Raw genomic sequence first — 22,671 nt, forward strand, 5'->3', positions numbered from 1 at the left:
GCACTGGAAGGCTTGGTGACCACCCAAAATTGTGCTGCTTAAGAGTATACGTTGATAAGACACATTTTACTACATGAAGTTAAGAGAGGAAGTCTGTTACCTAACAGTGTGTGTGATTTCCCAGGCCCCGCCACTCAGAACAAAAAGAACTCCCAAAGGATATTTACCAATGGATTAACAGTGGTTAGTTTCTGGATGGTGGGATTACTCATGGTTCAGATGAATGTACATTAGTTGTGTAGTAAGGAAAAATCCTTTGCAGGTATTGCATTCTAGAACCTATTAAAATTATAGATAGATATATGTTTAATAGTTAAATGACAGAAAAATAGAGAAGAGGGAGAGTAGAACTATAATTCTACGTGTTGAGATCTACACGTCAGACCCTACAAATCACAAGCAACTAGTATTTAGTTCTGTTACATCCCAGAGTTCCTAATCTTAAGATTGAAGTCTAGAGTAGTGAATATGAAATTCTATAATTTAAAATAAGATAGACTTTCTTTATTTTAAACTAAAAGTGTTGAGAAAAATCCAGCGAAACATCCCTGGTGTCCCACTATGGGGCTTTTGGGCAAACAACAGGAGGGAGATTCCCTATAGGGGTAGCCAACACCTCTTTCTTTGAACTTAAGTGCTCTAAGAGAATTATATAAAAATCTTATCTTTAATCGCTCCCTAGATATTTGTTTTCTAAAAACTATTTTAGAGTTATAACTTTATTGTTGTCCAGGTATAGAGAGAACCTCAAAAAGCAGAGGTGATCAGATTATGTGGATCCATCCATAACAATGTCACGGGCAGACACTCGACCAGCACCACCAGGGCCTCCTTTGCTCCCAGCTAAGAACCCACAGGAACTTGTAAACCCAAGATCTCCTCTTGGCAAACGTATACACTCTTAACGCTCCATCCATTTACCAAATTGTGTCTAATTCCATTAAAATCCAAAGAAGAGCTTTAAAAATCTATGGGCGGTATATAAAATAGATAACCAACAAGGACCTATAGTGTAGCACTGGGAACTATACTCTGTATTTTGTAATAACCTATAAGGGAAAAGAATCTGAAAAAGAATACATATATATGTATGCATATATAACTGAATCACTGTGCTGTACACCTGAAACTAACACGATATTGTAAATCAACTACACTTCAATAAAATAATCTGTGAGTGGGAGCAGCAGCCGTTTCTATTCTGAGGGCTGGTTGCAAACGGGGCCAAGAAAGGGGTAGGGGCCCTCACCTCTCCCAGCCTGCCAAGGACCCTCTTCTTCCCGGACCCTCAAAGGTAAGATGTGATGTGTGGGCCCCATTCCTTGCCTGTGTCTTGTTTGAAATGGTCCCCAAAAGTGAAACTTCTGAAATGCAAAATTATGGTTCACAGTGAGCATTTAGGAAGAGCTGTTCCTTCTTTTGTTCAAACTCTCCAGTCTTCCTTGAAGGTACAGGAAATGGTGTAGGAATCTGGTCAGAATCACTCAGAATTTCTTTGCATCTAGGGCAGTTCTGCACCGTTTGGGAATCACTTCAGTGAAGACAGGATGGGGGGGTGTATCCCCGTCACCCCGACGAGGGCGCCAGCATTACCAGTGAGCGTTCCCGGTCCCTATTGCACCGTTCTGGTTTCTTCTGTGGAGCCCCACATTTCAGTGGGGTGCTCAGGCGAGGTGCTCCAGCTCATCACATAAACAAGAATATTTTCTGCAGCTCTGCCTTACGCTGTAGCTGTGGTTAATGCCGGGAGTGTTTACATAAAGCCCGATGCACGGGTACCTTTTCAGCAGCAGTTGGGAGGCCGCAGTTAGCCAAAGCCTCAGCAAAGTTCTGTAAATCTTTTTGAGTCAGCACAAAGACAAACCAAGACTTTATTTTTCTCTCTTTCCGTTAATGCATCCAAATTAAACCATTAAGCAGGGATGAAGGTGAAGTGCTGTAAGTTTTGCACAGATAGGAAGGGGCCACGTTTAGCCCTGAGACGTGGGCACCAGACTTGTATCGCCTTGCATCCCAAATGCTTCCCGGCTGTTTCCTCCACTTTGAACTACAACCCAGGAAGAGACGTTCTGGCCTGTGTCATGCAGATGCCCCCATAGGACGGTGGCCCCGAATCTCTTAAGGTCACTAAGAAACAAGGGGATCTCTTGGCTGTTGTCATGCCGGCTCTGTGCACCAGGATGTGATGGCGTTGAGACCATCCATGGACTAAATCACCTGCTCCGTGTTCATCACATTTGTTCATTTACGATACCCCCTTTTCATTGTTTCTGTATAGCGTTTGGCCCCAGGCATGGTTTAAGAACTCAGGATTGAAAAACTAGAACTCTGACTCCTTCCCCTCCCAAGGGGAGTGAGGAGGACATGTGAGGCAGAGGAATCAGGACACAGGGGACCAAGTGGGTGTGTCCATCTCATTCCCCGAGACTTCATGGGCAGTGACGGTCCACGCGGCCGCTGCCCAGCAGTCTGGGCCTCTGCTTCTGTTTCTGTAAGGTTGCTGTCTGTGACCTCGTGCTCTGACAACTTGCGTTTGTCACCCTGCACCCCTGAACCAGAACTCAGCATCCTCCTCTGCATTGTAGACTTTGCATTTTACTTCCAAGTCCTCCTCTCCCTTTCTGTCCAATGGAAACACTGATGTTTGTCTCAAAGCCCAAGGCCTGGGGGGATCCTGTTCCCTTTCCTAACCATCTGTGTTAGAGCCCCGCTCCGTCCCGAGGGAGGTCACCTCTCAGGGGCTGCTTTAGGGACCGAGCCTCCGAGGGAAGGTAGGGCATTGTGAATAAGGAGGGGCTTCTGAATGTCTGACTCCCCCAGACTAAATATAATACATTAATCCACGTCTAAGTTCTTCAGGGGAATTGGTCGCTTGCCCTTGTCAGAAACATTTTATTCCCCTAAATTGTAGTTTTTATATCTACAATTAGACCTAAAGCAGAGAGAAGACACCATAAAGTGAAAGAAGCCTGTCTGCTAGAGTTATCAGCACCCAGGAAGGCTTCTGTCTGCAACATACAGCGTCCGTCTGGACTCCTGGAAAAGCACAGCGAGAGGGGAATTCTGTCGTGTGTCCAAGAAAGCTTTACCCTTCGTGTCAGGTGCCAGTAAATACTTCACATTTGAAAATACTCTATACAGAGCGACTTTTTAAGTCTGGTATTTGCTGCATCTTTAAAAGCATATTGATGGCTTTTCAACTGCTTCAAATTTCAAGCTCAGGGATTCTGCTCTGTGCCAGAAGATTAGTCAGATATTCTTGTATGTGCCTGTAATGTTCACAGTATTTATCAGTAAAAAGCATGATTCTGGAGAAAAGGCTTGGCTGTCCCAGAACTGTTACATCAGCCTCTCTCCATGGCCTGGGGGGAGCGAGGGGACCACCCCCTCCCACCAGCTGCGGCCTGGAAACTCCCCCATAAGTCTCCCCGTCTGACCAAATTCAGGATTCTGTTTGGAGAGAAAAGTCCCCCACAGATGCTTTTTGGGGCCAAGAACCCAAGCTTCAAAGAGTCTCGGTCCAAAAAAGTAAAGAAGAGAAAAGAAAATCCTGACTTCTGAGAGGGTTGAAGGTGAATCCGATAACAATACTGGGAAACGTGACCCGGTCCTGGAAGCCAACGGAGGATGCTCAGATGAGACGTCCAGGAAGTGTGCGGCCTGCCTTCTCCACTGTGTGTGACCCGGGGACGGATGCAGGCCTGCGGTCCCTGTGCCCGAGGCTGCACAGCGAACTCAGCAATGACATTTTTATTTGTTCTTCCTCAGAAGCAGGGTGTGGGTGAGGGCTTTGCTGTCAGACTGCACAGGGACTTGGTTGCTTCCAATAAAACCTCAGGAAAAACAAGGCACACACCTCTGGCGATGGGAATTTGTAGTTAGTGTAAAGGAAGCTACAGCCCGGGTAAGGAACCGCAATGCCATGATAGATGCCCGAAGGAGCACCAAAGTGAAACCCTCATCCCAGGAGACAGGGCCTCCTCCACCGAAATACTGGCCCAAGTGCTAGAGATAATGGCCAGGGAGAAAACCAAATCGGTTTTCTTCCTCCTTCTCTCAAAAGAATGTAACTACATTTTTCTTGGAGAAAAGATGGTTGTTTGTTAAGACAGCTTGTTGGCCAACCTTGAGTTTCATCGTTGCTGCCCTCCCTTTGTGTATGTGTGTGTGTGTGGGGTGTGTGTGTGTGTGTGTGTGTGTGTGTGTGTGTGTGTGTGTGTGCGCGCGCGCGTCCTCTGCGTGAGGACGCTGCTCTTTCAGCTTCTGCAGAAATGACAGGGTCCCCGACGTGCGATTCACGTTCTCGTGTGTATTTTTAAGGGACAACCTCATAAACCGCAATCTGAATGCTTTTATAAGCGTGTGAAGCTCTTTCTGAAGGACTTAGTTTAAATGAAATTAGTTATGGGTTTAACCTTAATATGCATCTATGCCCTTCCCCTAAGATAATTTTAGGAGGGTTTTGGCAAATATACACTAAACGGAAAAACATATAATGCAACATGGATTAACTGAAACAAAGCACAAGATATAATGATGCTCCAAATTAAAAAGAGAAAAGATGCTAAAGTTTATTCCTGGACCTTGTAGTGTGTGCATGTGTCTGAGTGTGTGAGTGTGAGTGTGTAGGGACGAGGGATGGAGAGGGGAAATCGGCTGTGGTATCCTGCACAGTTGATGCTCTCAGCTCCTAGGTGCAGCCTTGTTCATGTAAAGCACTGGTTGAGAAGCTGGTTGGGGGCCTAATATCAGTAGCGGCTACCAGTACATACCACCTAGTTTGTGCCGGACATTGTGCAGATGCTCTGAATACACGTCCTCGTTGTATTTGTGTGAAGACGGCTTCAATCCTCATTTCAGAGATGCCTCAACTAAGCTGCAGACCTGGAGCTGGCCATCGTGACATCACACATCATGACATCATAGCTGGGCATGACAAGTCGTGGGGTTGTCATGGGTCAGGGCCAAAGTTAATTTTGCTGCAAAAGCTGAGTTCTTGCCATCTGTCCTACTGAAATTTGGGGTGCTTCATTTTTGGTTTTCAGAGAAAACTGACACCCTGAAATAGAGGAAAATTAGCACCAGTGGTGTCATCTAGTCGAAGTATGTGAAATCACAAGCTAGCTTAAGAAAGGATAAAAGTTGTGTATCATCGACTCTGAAATGTAAAATTTTATATTTGAGGCCTAGAAAATAAGAACACGTGCGTTACACATTAGCTTATGAAGAAGTGGTGACATAACACCCTCATCAGGGACAGCCTCTGACTTGGTCTCCTGCTAAAATCAGGCCCCCATCTAAGGGGCCATTTGTGAGCTGTCAGACACTGTGCCCACCTGTATCCCCAAAGCTGAGCACCGCTCTAGGTGGACTGCAGACTGCCGATTTTAACACTTTCTGGTGATTTCCCAGTTATTCAGTGATTTTCCTATAGGTCTTTACCTCATTAAATTTCTATATCCAACCATATCATGAAGATCATATAAGAATGAGCAGGATGGCATCTCAGTTAGCTCATTTCTTTTTATAAAAAATTTAATTTTAGTGTCACATACTATTCCACTGTGTATAAACAGTGTATATAAACATTTTCTAATTATTGTGTATTTAGTCCATTTCTAGCACTCAGGATGGGTAGTTGCCAGGGATTTTCAGACCCCAACTATTCCTATAATTTTTCCTATAACTGATGAGGACTATGTGTCCCCAAAAGACAGTGGACCATGGAGGGGTGGTTCCCTTCTTCCCTGCCCATCACTCTCCACACACCCATCCCACCCACACACGTCCAAACACAAACACAAATATATGCATGCTTAGGCAAACATAAATACACACACAAACTCTTGGACTGGGGGTGGAAAGGTATTGAAGGCAGGAGGGCAGGGGAAGGTGGGGATGATGATGATGGTGATGATGATGATGATGATGGTGATGGTGATGATAGTGATGGTGATGATGATGGTGATGGTGATGGTGATGATGATGATGGTGTTAGTGATAATGGTGGTGATGGTGATGATGATGGTGATGGTGATGGTGGTGATGATGGTGGTGATGATGATGATGATATTGACGATGATGGTGATGATGTTGGGAGCAAAAGAAAGAGGCATCCTTGGCAGAGAAGGTGCAGTTGCCCACTTTCTGGTTTGTATGGACTTTGTGTTTCTGAACTGGGGCTAATACACTGGGGAAAGAACAAAACATACTTTTATCTCCTTTAAGGCTGCTTTGGTTTCCATGGGAGACATACGCATAGAACCTTACAAGTTGAGTTTCACTATTCAGTTCAGTTAACTAACCTACGTGTGAAAGTTTCTCTGAGATTCTGGAAAATAGATTTATTCTGCGTGTGTGTGTTTCTCTCTTCCAGTGTGTCCGTAGCTATTATAGTGGGAAGTTGGTGGGAGAAGCATCACTGACTGCCAATCAGATCTAATCTTCAACCAGAGATGTTACAGCCAATAATTATGTTTAGAAATCCATTATTTGATGAGGGGGTTAATTATTTAGGATTTACATTTCATTTTAGAGTAATTTGAAAGTAAGTTTTCAAAGTCTTTTAGGATGTTGTTGCATCCTCCACTCATAGAGGAGAGTGTTGCATAGTTGTGAACAGGCTTGAAGATTTGTGGAGAGGCTTGTCCTAGTCTCTACAAAGAGTGAATACTGGTCGTGGGTATTTTTCAGACTGACTAGTCAACTCAGATAATAGCACAAAATATGCACTATGCTCATCTAAGACCTCCTAGAGTTCAGATATATGGATATTAAAGGATTCATGAAGATCAAAGAAACAATTTAATATTTGTTCTCACCTATTGGGAAGACAAATATGTAAATTAAAAAACTGAAAAGCTAAAATGATAGAAATCAATTAATAATGTAAACATTCATCAGTTCTATTCAGGGAAATACATGATTAATTTTTGAAATTTAATTATGAAATTTTTAATGAAAAGGGCAAATGTATTTGCTGCAGATATGCCACATTTGAGATTATTAGCCTTAATATATAAAGTGTTCTAACAAATCAATAGGACAAAGACAAACATCAAACAGACAAATGGGCAATGAACATGAACAGACAATTCAGAAAAGAAAATACTAAAATTGCATACAAACCTAAGAACATTTGTTTAATTTCATTCTTAATTATGAAAATATAAGTTCAAATAAAATGTCTTAGAAAAGATAAAAAGATTCATAAAATTGAATTCAATCAAGTATATGTATTTGAATAAAATTTGAGGGTAAAAATTTTTATAGTATTAATCAAAATTTTGCATGTGATGTATCACAATACAATAGTTCTACTTTGAGGAATTTATCTTAAAGTAATAACTAAATAAGTGTTCAAAGATATATGTAAAAGGTGTTCAAAATATTGCTATATGTAATAGCAAAAATGTAGATATAATTTGTATAGCACTGGCAATTGATAAGGAACTTGCATTTTATTAAATTATGTAATACTCTATGTGCATTAAAATGATTAGAGGTCCATATTTATTGGCACAGAAAGAGTTACGTTATATATTATTACGTGATTAAAGCCATGTCATCTGGATACTGATGATCAGAGCCGGGGATGATGGACATTACAAAACAAGAGTATTAGGTAGAGGCAAAAATGATGCTTTAAAAAATATACCTGTATAGGTCTTTTAATATAAAAAGTATTAATTAAGGGATGGTAAAGATTTTTTTCCTTATCCTTATCTTTTACAGTTACTTTTAACTCACTAATGATAAACATCACCTGGGAATTAGGACTCAGAGAATTTTGCAGATCTCACCATTTCACCCAAAATGCTGAAATTGCTCCTTGTCTGGGAAAACTGCATTGCTTGGATACACATCACCCATTAGAGCAGCCATTCCTGGGGTTTGATGGAGTTCAGGTGCAATTCAACACAAGAGCATCTTAACATTTGCAAAGTAAAATATCACTACTAGTCAATTGAGAAGAATCTATTTTCCTATTAGAATTTCACATTCTGTCCAACATTCAATGTGTGGTAAAATCTTGACTCTTTGATTGGGTAGGAAAATCTTTTCCTTTAAACAGTTAAAAATAATGTCAATGAAGCTTCTACCAGAAAGCTCCTAAGTGGTAACATTTTCTGGTATTTGACTGTTTCATCACCAATTTCTGTGCCAGGTCCCATGTTCAGCTGCCTGGAAGCCCCTATGATATATGAAAATGCTGCCACTTTTATAGGAATATGCTGGCAAAAATCTGCCACTCCCATGTATTATTAGTCCTTTTCCGCTAATTATTTTGGAAAAAGCAGAGGTGCAGGTCCAAGTTCAACTGACTGTCAATGTCTGGGACACACTTGGTGTAAACCTGTTCAATTAGGAGAAAAATCTGTGCCTCATTTGACCACCAGTTTTCCAACTGCATTATGAAACTTGTAGTTGCATTTTTGTATTAGAAATTGAGCAATAAGTTGATTCTAAAATTATTGATAAAAGTAATCAATGAAGAAACATAACAAAGTGAGTAACCAATTTACAACATCAAGATAGAGATTTTTGCATGTTCACTAACATTTATGAAAAAATGAAATTACAAACTGAATGGGAGCTGTGGAAAACTCCTTGGTGTTATAAAGACCCCAGAGTAATTTGTCTAAAAAAATACAGACGACCAGAGCCGGGCTGGGAGAACACAGTTGGCTGGTTTCAAGTAACAGTCAAAGCCCTGTGGTTTTAAACCGCGACTACAGAAAAATTAGATGAAATAAAAAATAATCAGCCCTGCTCCATCATGTACCAGGTACATATCTACGTGTATTTGTACAGACTGAGCTCCTGCTGGGCGTACTGAGTGTTTCACAAAATTACCGCGGTAGAAGCTCGCGGGTTCCAGAGGAGGGGTTTGATGACACAGCACGTCTGCTCTAGGCACTTCGTGCTTCTTAAGTTAATAACCAGACGCACAAAACTTTGTGGAGCTAAAAATGAAATATTTTGAATCTATATTATAACCAGATCGGGGCAAGAGACAAATGATAGGAAGGAGGAAAAGGAGGAAGGAAGGAGAGACAAGGACAGGACCCCCATGCAGGGTGAGGGAGGGAGTTAAAGCGCTGGGTCTGCAGTCCCGAATCCCCCACCCCTCAGCTTATCACCCGAAAGAGGGATAATAATAGTACTGACCTCATGGATTAAATTAGCTGATATGTATAAGTGGGCACCTGGTAAGGGGGTGAGTGTAACCCGGTTTGTTTAATTGAATTATAGTTGATTTACAATGTTGTGTTAGTTTCAGGTGCACAGCAAAGTGATTCGGTTATACATACATATATATATGTATGCATTCTTTTTCAGATTCTTTGCCATTATAGGTTATTACAAGATATTGAATATGGTTCCCTGTGCTATACAGCAGAACATTGCTGATTATCTATTCTATATATAGTAGTGCGTATATGTCAATCCCAATCTCCCAATTTATCCCTTGCCTGCCCCTCTTCCCCCCTGGTAACCATAAGTTTGTTTTCTGTGTCTTTGGATCTATTTGTTGTGTAAATAAATTCATTTGTATCATTTTTTTCAATTCCACATATAAGTGGTACATTGTATTTGTCTTTTCTTTCTGATTTACTTCACTTAGTATGATAATCTCTAGGTCCATCCATGTTGCTGCAAATGGCATTATTTTGTTTTTTTTATGGCCGAGTAATATTACATTGTATATATATACACATATATATTACATCTATATTACATTATATCTACCTGTCTGTCTATCTACCTCACATGTTCTTTATCCATTCACCTGTGGATGGACACTTAGGTTCCTTCCTTGTCTTGGCTTACATGTTTCTATTGCTATGTTAATTTGGGGGAGAATGTCCATTCTCTTAATTTAAAATATGGTTTTAAAAAGCTGGAATTTCTTAAAAATATTTTAATTCCCACCTAAAATTTTGATGCTCAAGGTGTTGTTAAAATCTTATTTTTCTTGTTCATATGTGGTGCTCTTCGAGATACAAATGTCAGACTTGAAACTAGACTTAGCACTGGAGGAAACAACACAGATTTTCCTCTCTTGTAACAGGAGTGGCAGGAAGGTGGGGACACCAAGAACTGCTGGGAACAGACCCTGGGATGCCATCAGCAGCCCCCTCTCCTCTTTCCTGGCTTCCCTCTGCTCAGGACCCCTTTTTTCCTCTTACACAGCGTTCTCCCTGTGGCCATCATATTGGGAACATTGTCAGGGCTGGGCTCACATGACCTTGATTCTCCGACAGGTGAGGAAAAGAGCTTCTTACCTGCCTAGAGAAGGTTCCGCTTTGGCCTGGCCTAGCCCATCACATGCACATATGGTCACCTGTGACCAGGAGACAGGTGCTGCGAGGATGTCCAGATCCCCTGCCCCCATGGCCAGGGTGGGAGGTAGGATGCCTTGGGGCCCGCAGAAGCAGCTTATTGGCTGGGGCAAAGTAGTTCCCAAAGAAAGGAGGTCTCCAAAACTGCTTTCTGTTGCGGAGAGACAGGAACTTGGAAGCTGCTGAGGCCAGCAGGAGCATGGGATGGAAGAGGGAGGAGAGGGAGGATGGATGCACAGAGCCTGGTTCACCTTGTAAAGGAGTAGCTGTCAATGGATTCGATTCGTTCCAGGAGTAGATGCCCTACTTCTGGGCACGGCACTTCCCACTTGGAGTGTTGGTGCTGAAGGATGTTAAGGGATATTTTGTTACCTGAGACACACATGGATGAGACACTGGAACTTGCCCTGCAGACTGAGTGACATTTAGCCCAGGGTTTGTTTCCAGCTTTTGGACTCGGTTACCCTCCCTCTGCTCTAGCTGTCAGCTCTGTCATTGAGATGCCAATGCTATCAAGGGAAATTCTTCTTTAATTTAATTATTTTAGATTTAAATTTATTTTATATTGGAGTATAGTTGATTTACAATGTTGTGTTAGTCTCAGGTGTACAGCAAAGTGATTCAGTTATACATATACATATATCCATTCTTTTTCAGATTCTTTTCCCATATAGGTTATTACAGAATACTGAGTAGAGTTCCTGGTGCTCTACAGTAGGACCTTGTTGATTATCTATTGTATATATAGTAGTGTGTATATGTTAATCCCAAACTTCTAATTTATCCCTCCCCTCACCTTCCCCCTTTGGTAACTAATTTTTAAAAGTGAAGAATGCAATGCATTATTTCTAACTACTTCATCTAACATTGGAAAGGAACAACCCCTCTAGTGAATTATATCCATTTCTCTATGCTATACATTTCCCTTCTTTTCATTGTTGCTGTCCTTTGCTTTCACCTGCAGACTGTAACATGTTCTAGACTTCATATTATAAATCTCATTTAAAAAGTGTTGAATCAAGGAAGTCTGCCAGCAACTTTGTTTTCTCTGCTTTTCTCTCTGTGTTGGACTGCTCTGGCACGGGAGAATCATATTACTTTACCATGTAAAACATGGTGAATGGCTGTAAAAGAATTCCCCAGCAACTGAATAATGGGCTGTCAAAAATATCCTTGGTGCCAAAGGATCTGGATATGTCTGTTCCATTTATTGTGTTTCTCCTTTCCCCATGACTAAGTGCTCACAAAAGACACAAAAACCCAAACCTCTAGAGTATGTGGTATTCGAGGACAGAAACCATATTTTAATATATTCAGTCTCATACCTAATGTATTAAGATGTTTAGTAGAGGATCGCCAGCAAACGATGATGAGCACCTATGGCATGTAAGATGCTCAAATTACTAATTAAATTGACTTCTAGTGACAGGAAGGAAGTTGTGTTCCCCCATCTCCACTGTGCTTGGTTGAATGGGTTAATAATATTTATTTTAAGGAGTCCTGGAAGTCTTGACCCCAAAACTTTTACCTTGTTCTGCCCTTTTGGAATAAGTTTATTTTTCTCAGAAATATGAAAATGGAACCTATTTCTTAATTAAAGTTCCGTGTTTTAAGAGCCTGAATGTGCAGTCTAGCAAAATCATTTATTTTTATTTTACCTTGATAATAAATGGAGTCTATTTTAAAAATCAATTTTAGAATGCGCTGAGAAGATCTGGGGAAAAAATGGAAATGTGGAAAAAGTTAAAAGGTGCTTTGTTTCTCAATGAAAGCAAGAGAAGTCAAGAGAAGTAGCATCTAAATGCCTCCCTACCCCAACCCTCCCCACTGGGTCCGAGCACAGACTGTCTGCTTCTCACTTGGCGTGAGGCTCTTAATCTCTCCCACCTCTGACTTTGGGCCAGACTGTTGCCAGCGGTCCCGGAGTTCAGCGTGGTTTCTGATTCAGGTTATATATTCTTGGGCAGTGTCTTAATTGCTAGTATTCAGGGGCAGGATAACTGTCGTTTAAGAATTCCTGAGATGGGGATTCTCCATTGTTTTGCATGTGACTCACAGGACAGACGACATTCATATGGGGCCCACTCCCCTGGTTCAGGGGCCATCGGAAATTCCTGGGCTGCTTAACTAAAATTCCAGGTCTTTTCCTCCTACTTAGCAAAGCCTATTGGAATTCAACTGGGCAAGAGTAACTTCGTCCGAGGAGATAAACCTGATCTGCTTTAAATTTATGTGTGTACGCATGTGTGTGTACTTCTGATCCCCAATTTAGTCCTGCATTATTTATAGCAATTATTTAAAACGCTCCATCATAACCGAGTAGTATGAACCCAAGTCCCTTAGTGAAATCACCACATTCATGCTCCCTTGGGACTAGCTTGGTCCTCAGAGAGGGCCCAGGAAACTACTTGGTATAATCTCCTGTCTTTCCAGAAAGTCTGTCTAATGCCTAGGAGGCACTGATTGTCCGCCCGAGAATAAAGCACTGGAGGCAGAGTTCTCAAGAAAGAAACATAAGTGCCATCCTGGCTTACTGTGACTTGAGGAACAGAAGCAGGGTGGCTTTTAACTGCCTCTGGAGACCCAGTGCTGAATTCACCACTTCCTGTTTGCAAGACTAAACTGTACAGAAAGGTAGTGATTATCTGCTGTGATTATTAACGCAACTAGTACGTAACACAGCTCAGGGATTTAGGGCTGGGGGGGTGGGGGGGCGGGCAGTGGTGTCTACTTGAACAGTTACTGAGATCAAGATATTGTTGCCACTACTGAGCATCGGGAAAATGTCAAAGTGTGGGTTAGCAGAACCCTTACCTCTCACGAATGCAGGCTTCTTATTGACATGGTCTTTGATAAAAATGAGCACTTTTCTTTACATTAAGTACTCAGAAAATTGTTATGCTTATAATGTAGGGAAGAATTATTTCATGAAAAAATTGTAGAAAATCATTTTTATATCTAGCTATTCTTCTGTGGACTTGGATACACTATTTGTCAAATTGTGTCACTGGAAACAGCGTTTTCACACTCAGGAGACTTCCAATTAAAATGTTCAGCTTAAAAAATACATGTAAATCCTGTGCTTCAGCATTGAGGAGGTAAAGCCATGGTGTCTAGTGGACTGGAATGTCAAAGTGCCCTCTAGCTTTCCAAATGCCACGTGAAGTTAAAAGTTGAATTTTGGAGAGTGCAGCTTACAATGTGCTACTATTTCATTACTTTTAACAGGAGAGTATTACACATTTTTCTGCTTGGGACACATGTAGACTTTTAGAGAATGATTTATTGGTCTGCTCTGTTACTGGGGGCGGGGGTGGTGGTGGCATGCACTCACCTGGGCTGGTCTCTGAAAGGCCATTTGGGGAGGCAGGGAGGGATGCCTTTGAGGAAAGACAGTCATTCTGCTTAGATGTACAAGCAAATCTCTACCAGGCTGTGCAAAATCAGGGCAAAACTGAATCCTTGTTGTGCATTTAATAACATCTCTTCCTTCTGTTACAGGCTCAACCTGGGAAAAGACATTCCGACAGATCGGCTTTGAAAGGTAAGCAGGGCTTGGTGACTCATGGCCTATTTTATTCCAAGCAGTTCATTGACTATAAATTGGTGGTCTTGCCACCATTACTTCAGTGACTATGCCCTTGAGTAAGTCATCGTTTTTGAGCCTCAATTTCCTTGTAAAGTAGACCTTTGCTTTATGACATTTTTGCCTGCACACAGAGTGAAAATGTAGATTGAATGGAGCAATTTATGTGAAAATGCTTCTTCAACTTGAAATAGTGTGAAAGGTAAATTGTAGAATTAGAGCATCACAGAAAAGAGAGTAAACTCTTTCTGATGTCATGTGTTATATTTAGTTCTACAGGTTTAGTACAGAGAAATTTATATTTATATTGATATCTTTGCAATAATTAAAATTGTCCAATCTTATTAGCTCAAAGTGGAAGACTGAGATCGTGTCACTCTTTGCTAAAAGCATTTCTACACCAGAAGAGAAAAAGCATACTCATTATAACATCAGAAAATGTGGAGGTAGGGTCAATATAGGCCTAATGGCAGCATAAAGGGCATTTAGCATCTCATAGTGAACTTGCAATGTCGATACAGCTATTGAAAGAGAGAAAAGTGATTTTTTTTTTTTTTACTCTAAAGGTAGCTTTTGACTAGTTCTTTTCATCGTATTGAAAATGTGTTTTTATGTCTATTGATCAAGCTGACAGAGCGCTTAGAGCATATAAAAGGGATAATAAAATACCTTAGAATGCATCATTTCTCCAGTAGCGAGTGACTACAGCTAGCTCATCACCAGGCTGACTGTGATAGCATTTCTGGTACCATTTTTAATTGACTCAAAGGTTTATTTATTTCTCTCCGTACACTTACATCCTGTCAGCACTGTTACTGTTGATCTCCCAGTGAGTTCCCACAGGTAGTCCTTGAGGTTATTGGAGGAGGTTGGCTTGGGATGGGCAGATCTCATGGATCAACTTAAAAGCTGGAATATCATGTGCGGCCTCACCGTGTGTGAAACCTTTCCCCAAAGCATCTTTCTCTTGATTCTTCTTTTGTGTTCCGAAAAATGTCAACGATAACCGAAGAGGAGAGAAGAGCAAATTGAACATCAGTTATCTGTTGCCCAGCTTCAAGGACACTTTGCCATACTTGCTTTGTCCATGTTTAGGGGGGAGGGGGCTAAAATATTGTAAAGAAAATCTCAGGTATCATGTCAGTTCATCCCTTAAGTCAGTATACGTCTCTGAAAAAATGGATGTTTTCTTTCAGAATCATGATGCCGCAGTGGTACCAAATACAAATACCAGTAAGTCCTTAGCACCATTTAATACCCAGTCAATGTTTACATTTCCTGATCATCTCAAAAATGTCATCTTACAGATATTGGTTTGAATCAGCATGCTTCTAAAGCCCACACATTACATTTTAATTTTTTAGTTTTAAAAAGTTAAAAAAATTTTTTTGACTGAGTTATAATTAACATACAATATATTAGTTTCAGGTGTACAACATAATGATTTGATATTTTTATACATCACGAAATGGTCACCACCATAAGGCCAGTTACCATGGTCACCACACATTCTGTTCTGTTGTCACATCTCAAGCCTCTGTGTTGGGATCGCGTCCCCCGATTCCCTCCCATCTTCGTTGGGTTTCTCTTCACTTTCCTGGCTTCCGAGGAAACCAGCTCAGCTGTCTTGGAGAACCGCTGTCTTGTCTGGATGTGTCTGTTGGTGGCATTGTTTACCTTGTCATTCTACCCTCTGTTTCATGTAAACTCAAATCACTCCCTTTCTGCCATTGGGGGCAACTTCGTGTTGACGTCTTGTCCTTTGATGCAGGCCACCTGGTCCTTTATCGTTTCCGTCCTTCTAGCATAGCTGGAGTTATCAAGCCCACCCAGTATCCTGGACCTGGAGTCAGCCATTTATCCCAAGGGTGGACACGGAGGCGGCTCCCAGCCTTTGGCTCTTACCAGAATACCTTGAAATGAATAACCTTGTGCACACTTGTATTTTTGCCAGATATCCGAGGGATAGGTTGCCAAGTACAATCAAAGAATAAGTTTTTATGGAATTTTGCTAAACATTGCCAAATTTCTCTCTTAAAATTTCAGCAGTTTGCACCCCCCGCCAGCAGTGGATGAGAGCAGTTGTTTCCCCAGAGCCTCGCCAACAGAACATGCTGTCAAACTTGAGATTTTTTTGCCCATCTGTTAGGTGAGAAATGGTATCTCAGTGTCCTTTTTTTATTTGCGGTACGCGGGCCTCTCACTGTTGTGGCCTCTCCCGTTGCGGAGCACAGGCTCCGGACGCACAGGCCCAGCAGCCATGGCCCAAGGGCCCAGCCGCTCCGCGGCATGTGGGATCCTCCCAGACCGGGGCACGAACCCGCGTCCCCTGCATCGGCAGGTGGACCCTCAACCACTGCACCACCAGGGAAGCCCTCAGTGTCCTTTTAATCTGCATTTATCCTGAGTCATTTTTCTGTAGAGCAAAGTGCAGGCTGAGATTCTTTGCTGTCTCCTGAGTGAAGCACTCAGGGCAAGAGCTTCTTCCAAGATGATTAAGGATTCATCGATCTGCAGAATTTGGCAATTGGAACATACTCTTCCTAGTTTGCATGATCTTAATCTTTTGCTTACTTGAATAACGATTTAATGAAAACAACTGCCGTGCGCCAATCATTTCCAGTCCATACAACAATCCCACAGACGAGGGATTGGCAAACTTTTACTCTGCAGGGTGGATAGGCCACATTTCAGGTTCTTCTGTTGTAGCAGAAGGCAGCCACAGACAATGAGCATGGCTGTGTTCCGATAAAACTTTATTTACAAAAACAGGAAGCTGGCTGGATTGGCTACTAGCCGTCCTGTGTGACCCACACTGTAGACTCTGGGCCTCATCTGACAGGGAAGGAAACCGGAAGAAGATCAAGTAGCTACCCAGAGAGTCATAGCCATGTGGGCGTATTGACCTGCATTTAAGCGAAGGTCTGCCTGGCTTTCTACACCCAACCACACTGAATGCTTGAATTATAGCCTTCTTTGGCTTTGTGTTGTTTTATTTTTCTTATCCCTGTAGCTCTGGGGACGTAATCTTTAGTCTCAAGTCTTATCGGCTGTTCTCACTTAATGAACATTTTGAAGAAAGCCAGACAGTATAATTTCCATATTATAATGGCTCTCTAAAATGGGTATGCTTCCAAATAAATGTACAAATAAAAATATTATTAAGGATATGCTGTAGTTTTGAACTGCAGTCCTAGTTTAGAGATCATCCCTGGTTTTAGATGTTATCTTAAAATGTCATCCTGTGTTTTCCCACGTTGTCCAGTGTTGCCTCATTAAAGGGCAGGGGAACCATCTCTGCATTGCATCGAGTGTCTTAAAATACAGAGCAGATATTGATCTATGGGGTTGTTGTGCATTTACAGTTGCAAAGACCATGTTAAGCTGTGCCGTTAAATATGGCCTTGCTTGATTTCTTCTCAAGTTTATCCTCGTCTTTCTCTTAAAGGGAATTCCACTTATATCCTAAATGAAGCTATCTGCTTCTTTAGAGCCATTGTAAGAGATATTGATCCTTTCAGCACCATGTCCTTTGAAGTTTGCCCATCAGTCTGTTGGCTAGCTGAATATTTTAAAGTGGTCACATGTAAAAACAAAGTGACTGAGTCAGCTAAACCTCAAAGCTTTCTCCAAGAAGAAGAAAGCAAAGGTGTCCTCTGCTGTACATTTTGTAATCCAAGGGAAGATCTAGGGATTGAGCCTGCCTGTAACACGATGAGACAGTGTGCAGCCCTTTCCTTCCCAGAAACCATGCCATTATTATATACACTGTCTCAGAATAAATACACATTGTCACAGTTTATATGGCTGAATTCATGATAATGTGTTATGTTCACCTTGCAAACAGTTGCTCTCTGTGGGCGATATCAGGAGTTTAGTTTTCGATTTCATCAGAGGAGTGCTCGTGACATAGGAAGGATATAGGCTCCTGTAATTTTGGTTAGGGTTAGGGTTAGGGTTAGGGCTCGGGTTAGGGTATAAGATATAGGTTCCTACAACTTTGGTGCCACTCCCAAGACCCCTTTCCACTCCTGGTTGTAGATATTGCTATCTGCATAACAAAAGGAGACTCAGTTGTTTTGTTTTTGTTCTCATTATGGAGAAAAATATCTGTGCCTAACATTTTTTATTTCATTCAGAAAGCTTACCTTTCCCTGCAGATTTTCTAAACTTTTGATTATAAATATTTCCAAAGCATAAGTCACTCACTCATCGAGGTAATGGTGATGCAGGTAGGCCTGGCCCTGTCCCTGCACTGATACTCTGCAAGTTCTAAGCAAGTGTATCAGCCAGGGAGTGTCCCAGGTTCCCCGTGGCTTCTTACAACAAATGCTTCTTTCTCGTTTGTGCAAAATCTGATGAGGAGGCAGACAACTTCGTGGGGAGGTTGCCTGTGCAAGGTGTGTCACTGTTTGGCTTCAGTCTGTGACACCTCTGTCTTGACATGATGTTTCTGAGTTTGCTTAAGCATGGAAGCAGAATTTGGGGAATTGCGCACTGGATTTTAAGTGTTTCGCCTGGAAGTTGCATCTGTCACCACAAGTCACAGTTCATGGCCCAAAGCAAGTCACTGTGCTGATTTAGGGGCCAGGAGCATATATCCCTCTGCTGTGTGTGCAGGAGGGGACAGGAAGTGGAGCCACCAGAAAGCGCTAGTGTCCTCACAGGAAGCTGTGAGTGAGGTCTGCACGGGGTCTTCTCTTTCTTAAGCTACACTTTTCACTGGAGAAAAAATATTTCAGCGAGTTAGTGGGCTTGTGCACAGTAACCCGCCAACAGAAATAAGGTTTCTGCTCTCAGGGAAATCTTATCGATGCCTCTTTCAAAGTAACCATCTTCTACTGCTTTCTCACCCCTATTTACTTAAAAAGCAAGGTAGTTATTCTTAATAAATCTCTATAATCAGCACAGCACCTCAGATTACATTAGTATTCACCCTATTGTACATGATTTTATTTGATGCTCTGCTTGGATTGTGGAATGAAATATCTTGCCCCTTCAAAGACTATTTTAAAATACAGATCTCAAAAATAAATTAAATAAATAAAATAAAATAAAATCTCCCTGAAGGCAGCCTGCTCTTATGAAACACAGTTATCCCTAGGATTTTTTCCCTGGTATAGAGATGGTTCAAGAGGCGTGGCTGTGTCTTGGTGGTGCTAGGAGGGCAGCCTCCCACTGCCTGTCTGTTGTTGGCTCCCCTACCCCACTGTCTATTCATGGGGAGCTCCCCGCCTCCATCAAGTTTTAGACATCATTGCTTTTGTGAAACCTTGCCTGATGGCTTCCTCTCACCTCTTCTTGTAACACTTTTCACGTGCCTCCTTGATGGTACTGGGTAAATTATGACTGCAGCTGTTCCCCTGTGTTTCTCCCACTCTGGGGCAGGAAGGATGGGTCTGTCTTGATATGCCTGACACATACTGACTGATCAGACGTTTGGTGAAGAGTTGACAGAGTCCTTGATAGGGAAGCACGTGGGCAGAAGGCAGGAAACCAGGGCCCCAGCATCTTCTTATCAGTACATCGCAGCTTGTAGGAGGACGGGGCAGCCTGCAGGTCGAGCTGGCTCAGGCCTCAGAGCAGAGGGGCTTTGAGAGTGTGTCCCTGTGAACAGTTACTTAATTCCCTGACCTTCCGAGACTCTCTCCTCTGACTGCTGAGTCTCCTGCCCTGAGTTGGACACCATGATGGGATCCCAGTACTAGGGTCAAGGGCTCCATGCAATCAGGGCCGTATCCGTCTTGTTCACTGAGGCATCTTGCACCTGACCCACCCAGGTGAGCAAAGTGAAAGATCGGATAAAGGGAGACACACTGGAGGACCTGATTCTGTGGCAGCAGAAGCAGGGAGGCTTAGCAGGTGTCTCTGCACCTGTTTCGTTGGTTTTCCCCCTTTTGTGTCTGTGGTCCCTTCAGGACACAGCAGCTACCGGTACTCTACCTCCACCTCCTCCCGGACCTTCCCCACAGGCTCAGCCACCGCCCTCAGGCTCCCTCCCTGTCTCCTGTCACCTCCTGTAACGAAGCCACCAGGTGTATTCATGATCTTGTGTGTCTTATATGTCTTATTCTAGACCCTTGCTTCTGAGGGCAGGATGTGTGTCTTACTATTTTATAACCTCTAGTGCCAGCCCAGGGATTGTCAAATAATAGGCATTTAATAAATGTTTGATAAACAAATGGCCTTTTAAATAAATATTAGTGTGTCATTTCTCTGTTGGCCTCACCCCTACTTTCAGGGATTCTGCCCTTCTTGATGCATTTTAATTTCTATTGGCCTTTTCTTTTGGAGCATGAATTAATTACTTGAGAAATTTAAGGCCAATTTTTAAATTCGTTTTTATCCTCCAGCTTTATGTATAATTCATTCACTGTGTAATTGAAATTAATGCTGTTTCTTTAGGTAATATTATGTGAAATATTGAGGAATAATGGAAAGGTAGGCTCCAAGGATGGTTTTATGATATGCTTCTCTATTTGAAAACTCACATCCATGAAATGAGATTAAGTGAAATCAAATGAGGTTAAGTGAAATCAATTGTGATAGAAACAAAGATATTAATTTCTATAGTTTCTGCTATATTTTTCTGAATTTTTTTTTTTTTTTTCGGTATGCGGGCCTCTCACTATTGTGTCCTCTCCTGTTGCGGAGCACAGGCTCCGGACGCTCAGGTTCAACGGCCATGGCTCATGGACCTAGCCGCTCCGCGGCATGTGGGATCTTCCCGGACCGGGGCACGAACCTGTGTCCCCTGCATCGGCAGGCAGACTCTCAACCACTGAGCCACCAGGGAAGCCCTATTTTTCTGAAATTTTTAAGTTCCTAAGTCTGTATGATAACGTGGATAATATGAATACCTATTAATTTAAAGCAAGACAAGCATTTCTATATATTACTTCTCTGAGAAGCACATAGAAAGGAAAAAACATTAAATTCAAATCATACCATTACTGTAATCTTGTGGTCTACCGAGTTAAACCAGGGAGGTCCTAGTTGGGTTGTAGTTGTGTGTTGTCATACTTGTAGCTTTTAAAATAGCAGTACTTTTGCACACAATGCATGTCTTGTGATTAAAAGATTTACCCTGTTGTTGTGCTAGCTTCCCACAAGATGAACTTCTAAATTATTTAATTTTTTCAGACTGTATATAAATATTTCTAGAAACTTTAGCAGCTATTTGGAAATTGTTACAAAATTTTTGTCAAAATAATCTATATTCAGAAAATGACGGGAAGTAAAGGATACTTCTGTGCTTTGGTGTTTAAAATTAAGCCCAACTTATTTATTTATTCATTTACTTGAACATTTTCAAACCTCTGCTTTGTGCCCACGCCTGGGCTAGATGCACACGTGATGGGAAGGCACTTAGATTTGTTCAAATCTCTCATACGCTGGCCTCGCTCTCTGTTAAGTGCTCGTCTGGTTTATGGAATTCTCACAGCATTTTGAGAGTTGGATTCTGCTGGCTTATTCTGGCTAACAGCCTTGTATCTCAGTGACTTAGGAGGCCAGAGGTTTATTTCTTGCTCATATTAAACATCAGCTGCAAAAGCTGGATCGACTGTGGATCTTCTCCAAGCGCCTTCTTCTTTCTGGGATCCAGGCTGAACCAGGGCCTTCATTAGGTGGATGCCTTGCTTGCGACCGGGGAGAAACTGCTACAGCCACCATGGCTTTTAGAGCCTGTGCCCAGGTGGGACACGGGCCACTTCCGCTACTTTCAAGTGCCTGAGAAGGTCACGTGGCCAACTCCAAGGTCATGGCCAGAGAAGCAGGTTCTTCCTACAGGGGTGCCCTGCAGTCACACGGGAATGGCCAGGATGTACAGTCTTGTTACAGGAAAGGAGAGGGTCTAGTTGGAAGAAGTCATATAATATATGTGTGTACCATCCCCATTTTACAAATGAGTGAAGTAAAACCAGAGTGGTTAAGTATTTTATTCAAGATCACACAGCTAGTGAGTGTCAGAGGCTTGATGAGAACTTAGGTTTATGTGACTCTGCTTCCCATTCATCTACAACCCGCCATGCCAGCACTGATGATGCTTTGGGTCCACACATGTTTGCTGCGCCTGCATTATTATAACTATGCTGGGGGCTGGGGGCAGGGGAATGGGGAGACATGGTCTTGGTCTGATAGAAAATACCAACATGTAAACGTTAAAGATGATATGGTGAGTTCATGCTTCCATTTAGTGCAATCATTTGGGGGTGTTTTTTGAGCACCTACTATGTACCAGATACCATATAATGATAGATGCACAGAAGTGGAGGAGAGCAAGGGTGGGTCATTGTGTATGTGGGGGGTAGGACTGAGATGAAGCCTGGCTACCTAGTTGGGGGAGGGGGGAGCTGTTTGTGGAAGCTTGACCTCAGGGGCTGCCAGGCAGGGTTTTGGAGGATGGCTTCGTTGGAGTACGTCTGTCAGAGGTGGAGCATGAGGCACAAATGAGCGTGGAAATTAAACTGAGGACAGTGAAAACGCATCGGGAAGCACTTTGCGGACAAGACCAGAAGTGTAGCTCTTACCTGGTAGTGCTGGGGAGCCTTTGAAGGATGTAACGCCTGGGGAAGATGTTGGGTGTGCTTCTAGTAATGTCCTATGGGCAGCGACACAGACCAGAGGATGAGCCAGAAGGCCCTGTAGAAAGCAATGGCAGGAGTTCAGAGGGCGATTACGAGTGTCTGAATGAGACAGTGACATTGAATATGAGAGAGGGTGTGAACCAAGTGTGTT

General features: G+C 42.4%; 1 protein-coding gene across 2 annotated transcripts in view; it reads left to right on the forward strand.

Moving 5' to 3' along the window:
• Positions 1-22,671, forward strand: part of PIEZO2 (piezo type mechanosensitive ion channel component 2) — a 332,921-nt gene that overhangs the window by 144,398 nt on the left and 165,852 nt on the right. For both annotated transcript variants that reach the window (XM_073790517.1, XM_073790518.1), the window contains exon 4: positions 13,848-13,890. In XM_073790517.1, the coding sequence (XP_073646618.1) occupies positions 13,848-13,890 (43 nt within the window). The remainder of the gene's footprint in view (positions 1-13,847; positions 13,891-22,671) is intronic.

Source organism: Tursiops truncatus, chromosome 13, assembly GCF_011762595.2.
Source record: "Tursiops truncatus isolate mTurTru1 chromosome 13, mTurTru1.mat.Y, whole genome shotgun sequence".
In the NCBI taxonomy this organism is placed as follows: domain Eukaryota; kingdom Metazoa; phylum Chordata; class Mammalia; order Artiodactyla; family Delphinidae; genus Tursiops; species Tursiops truncatus.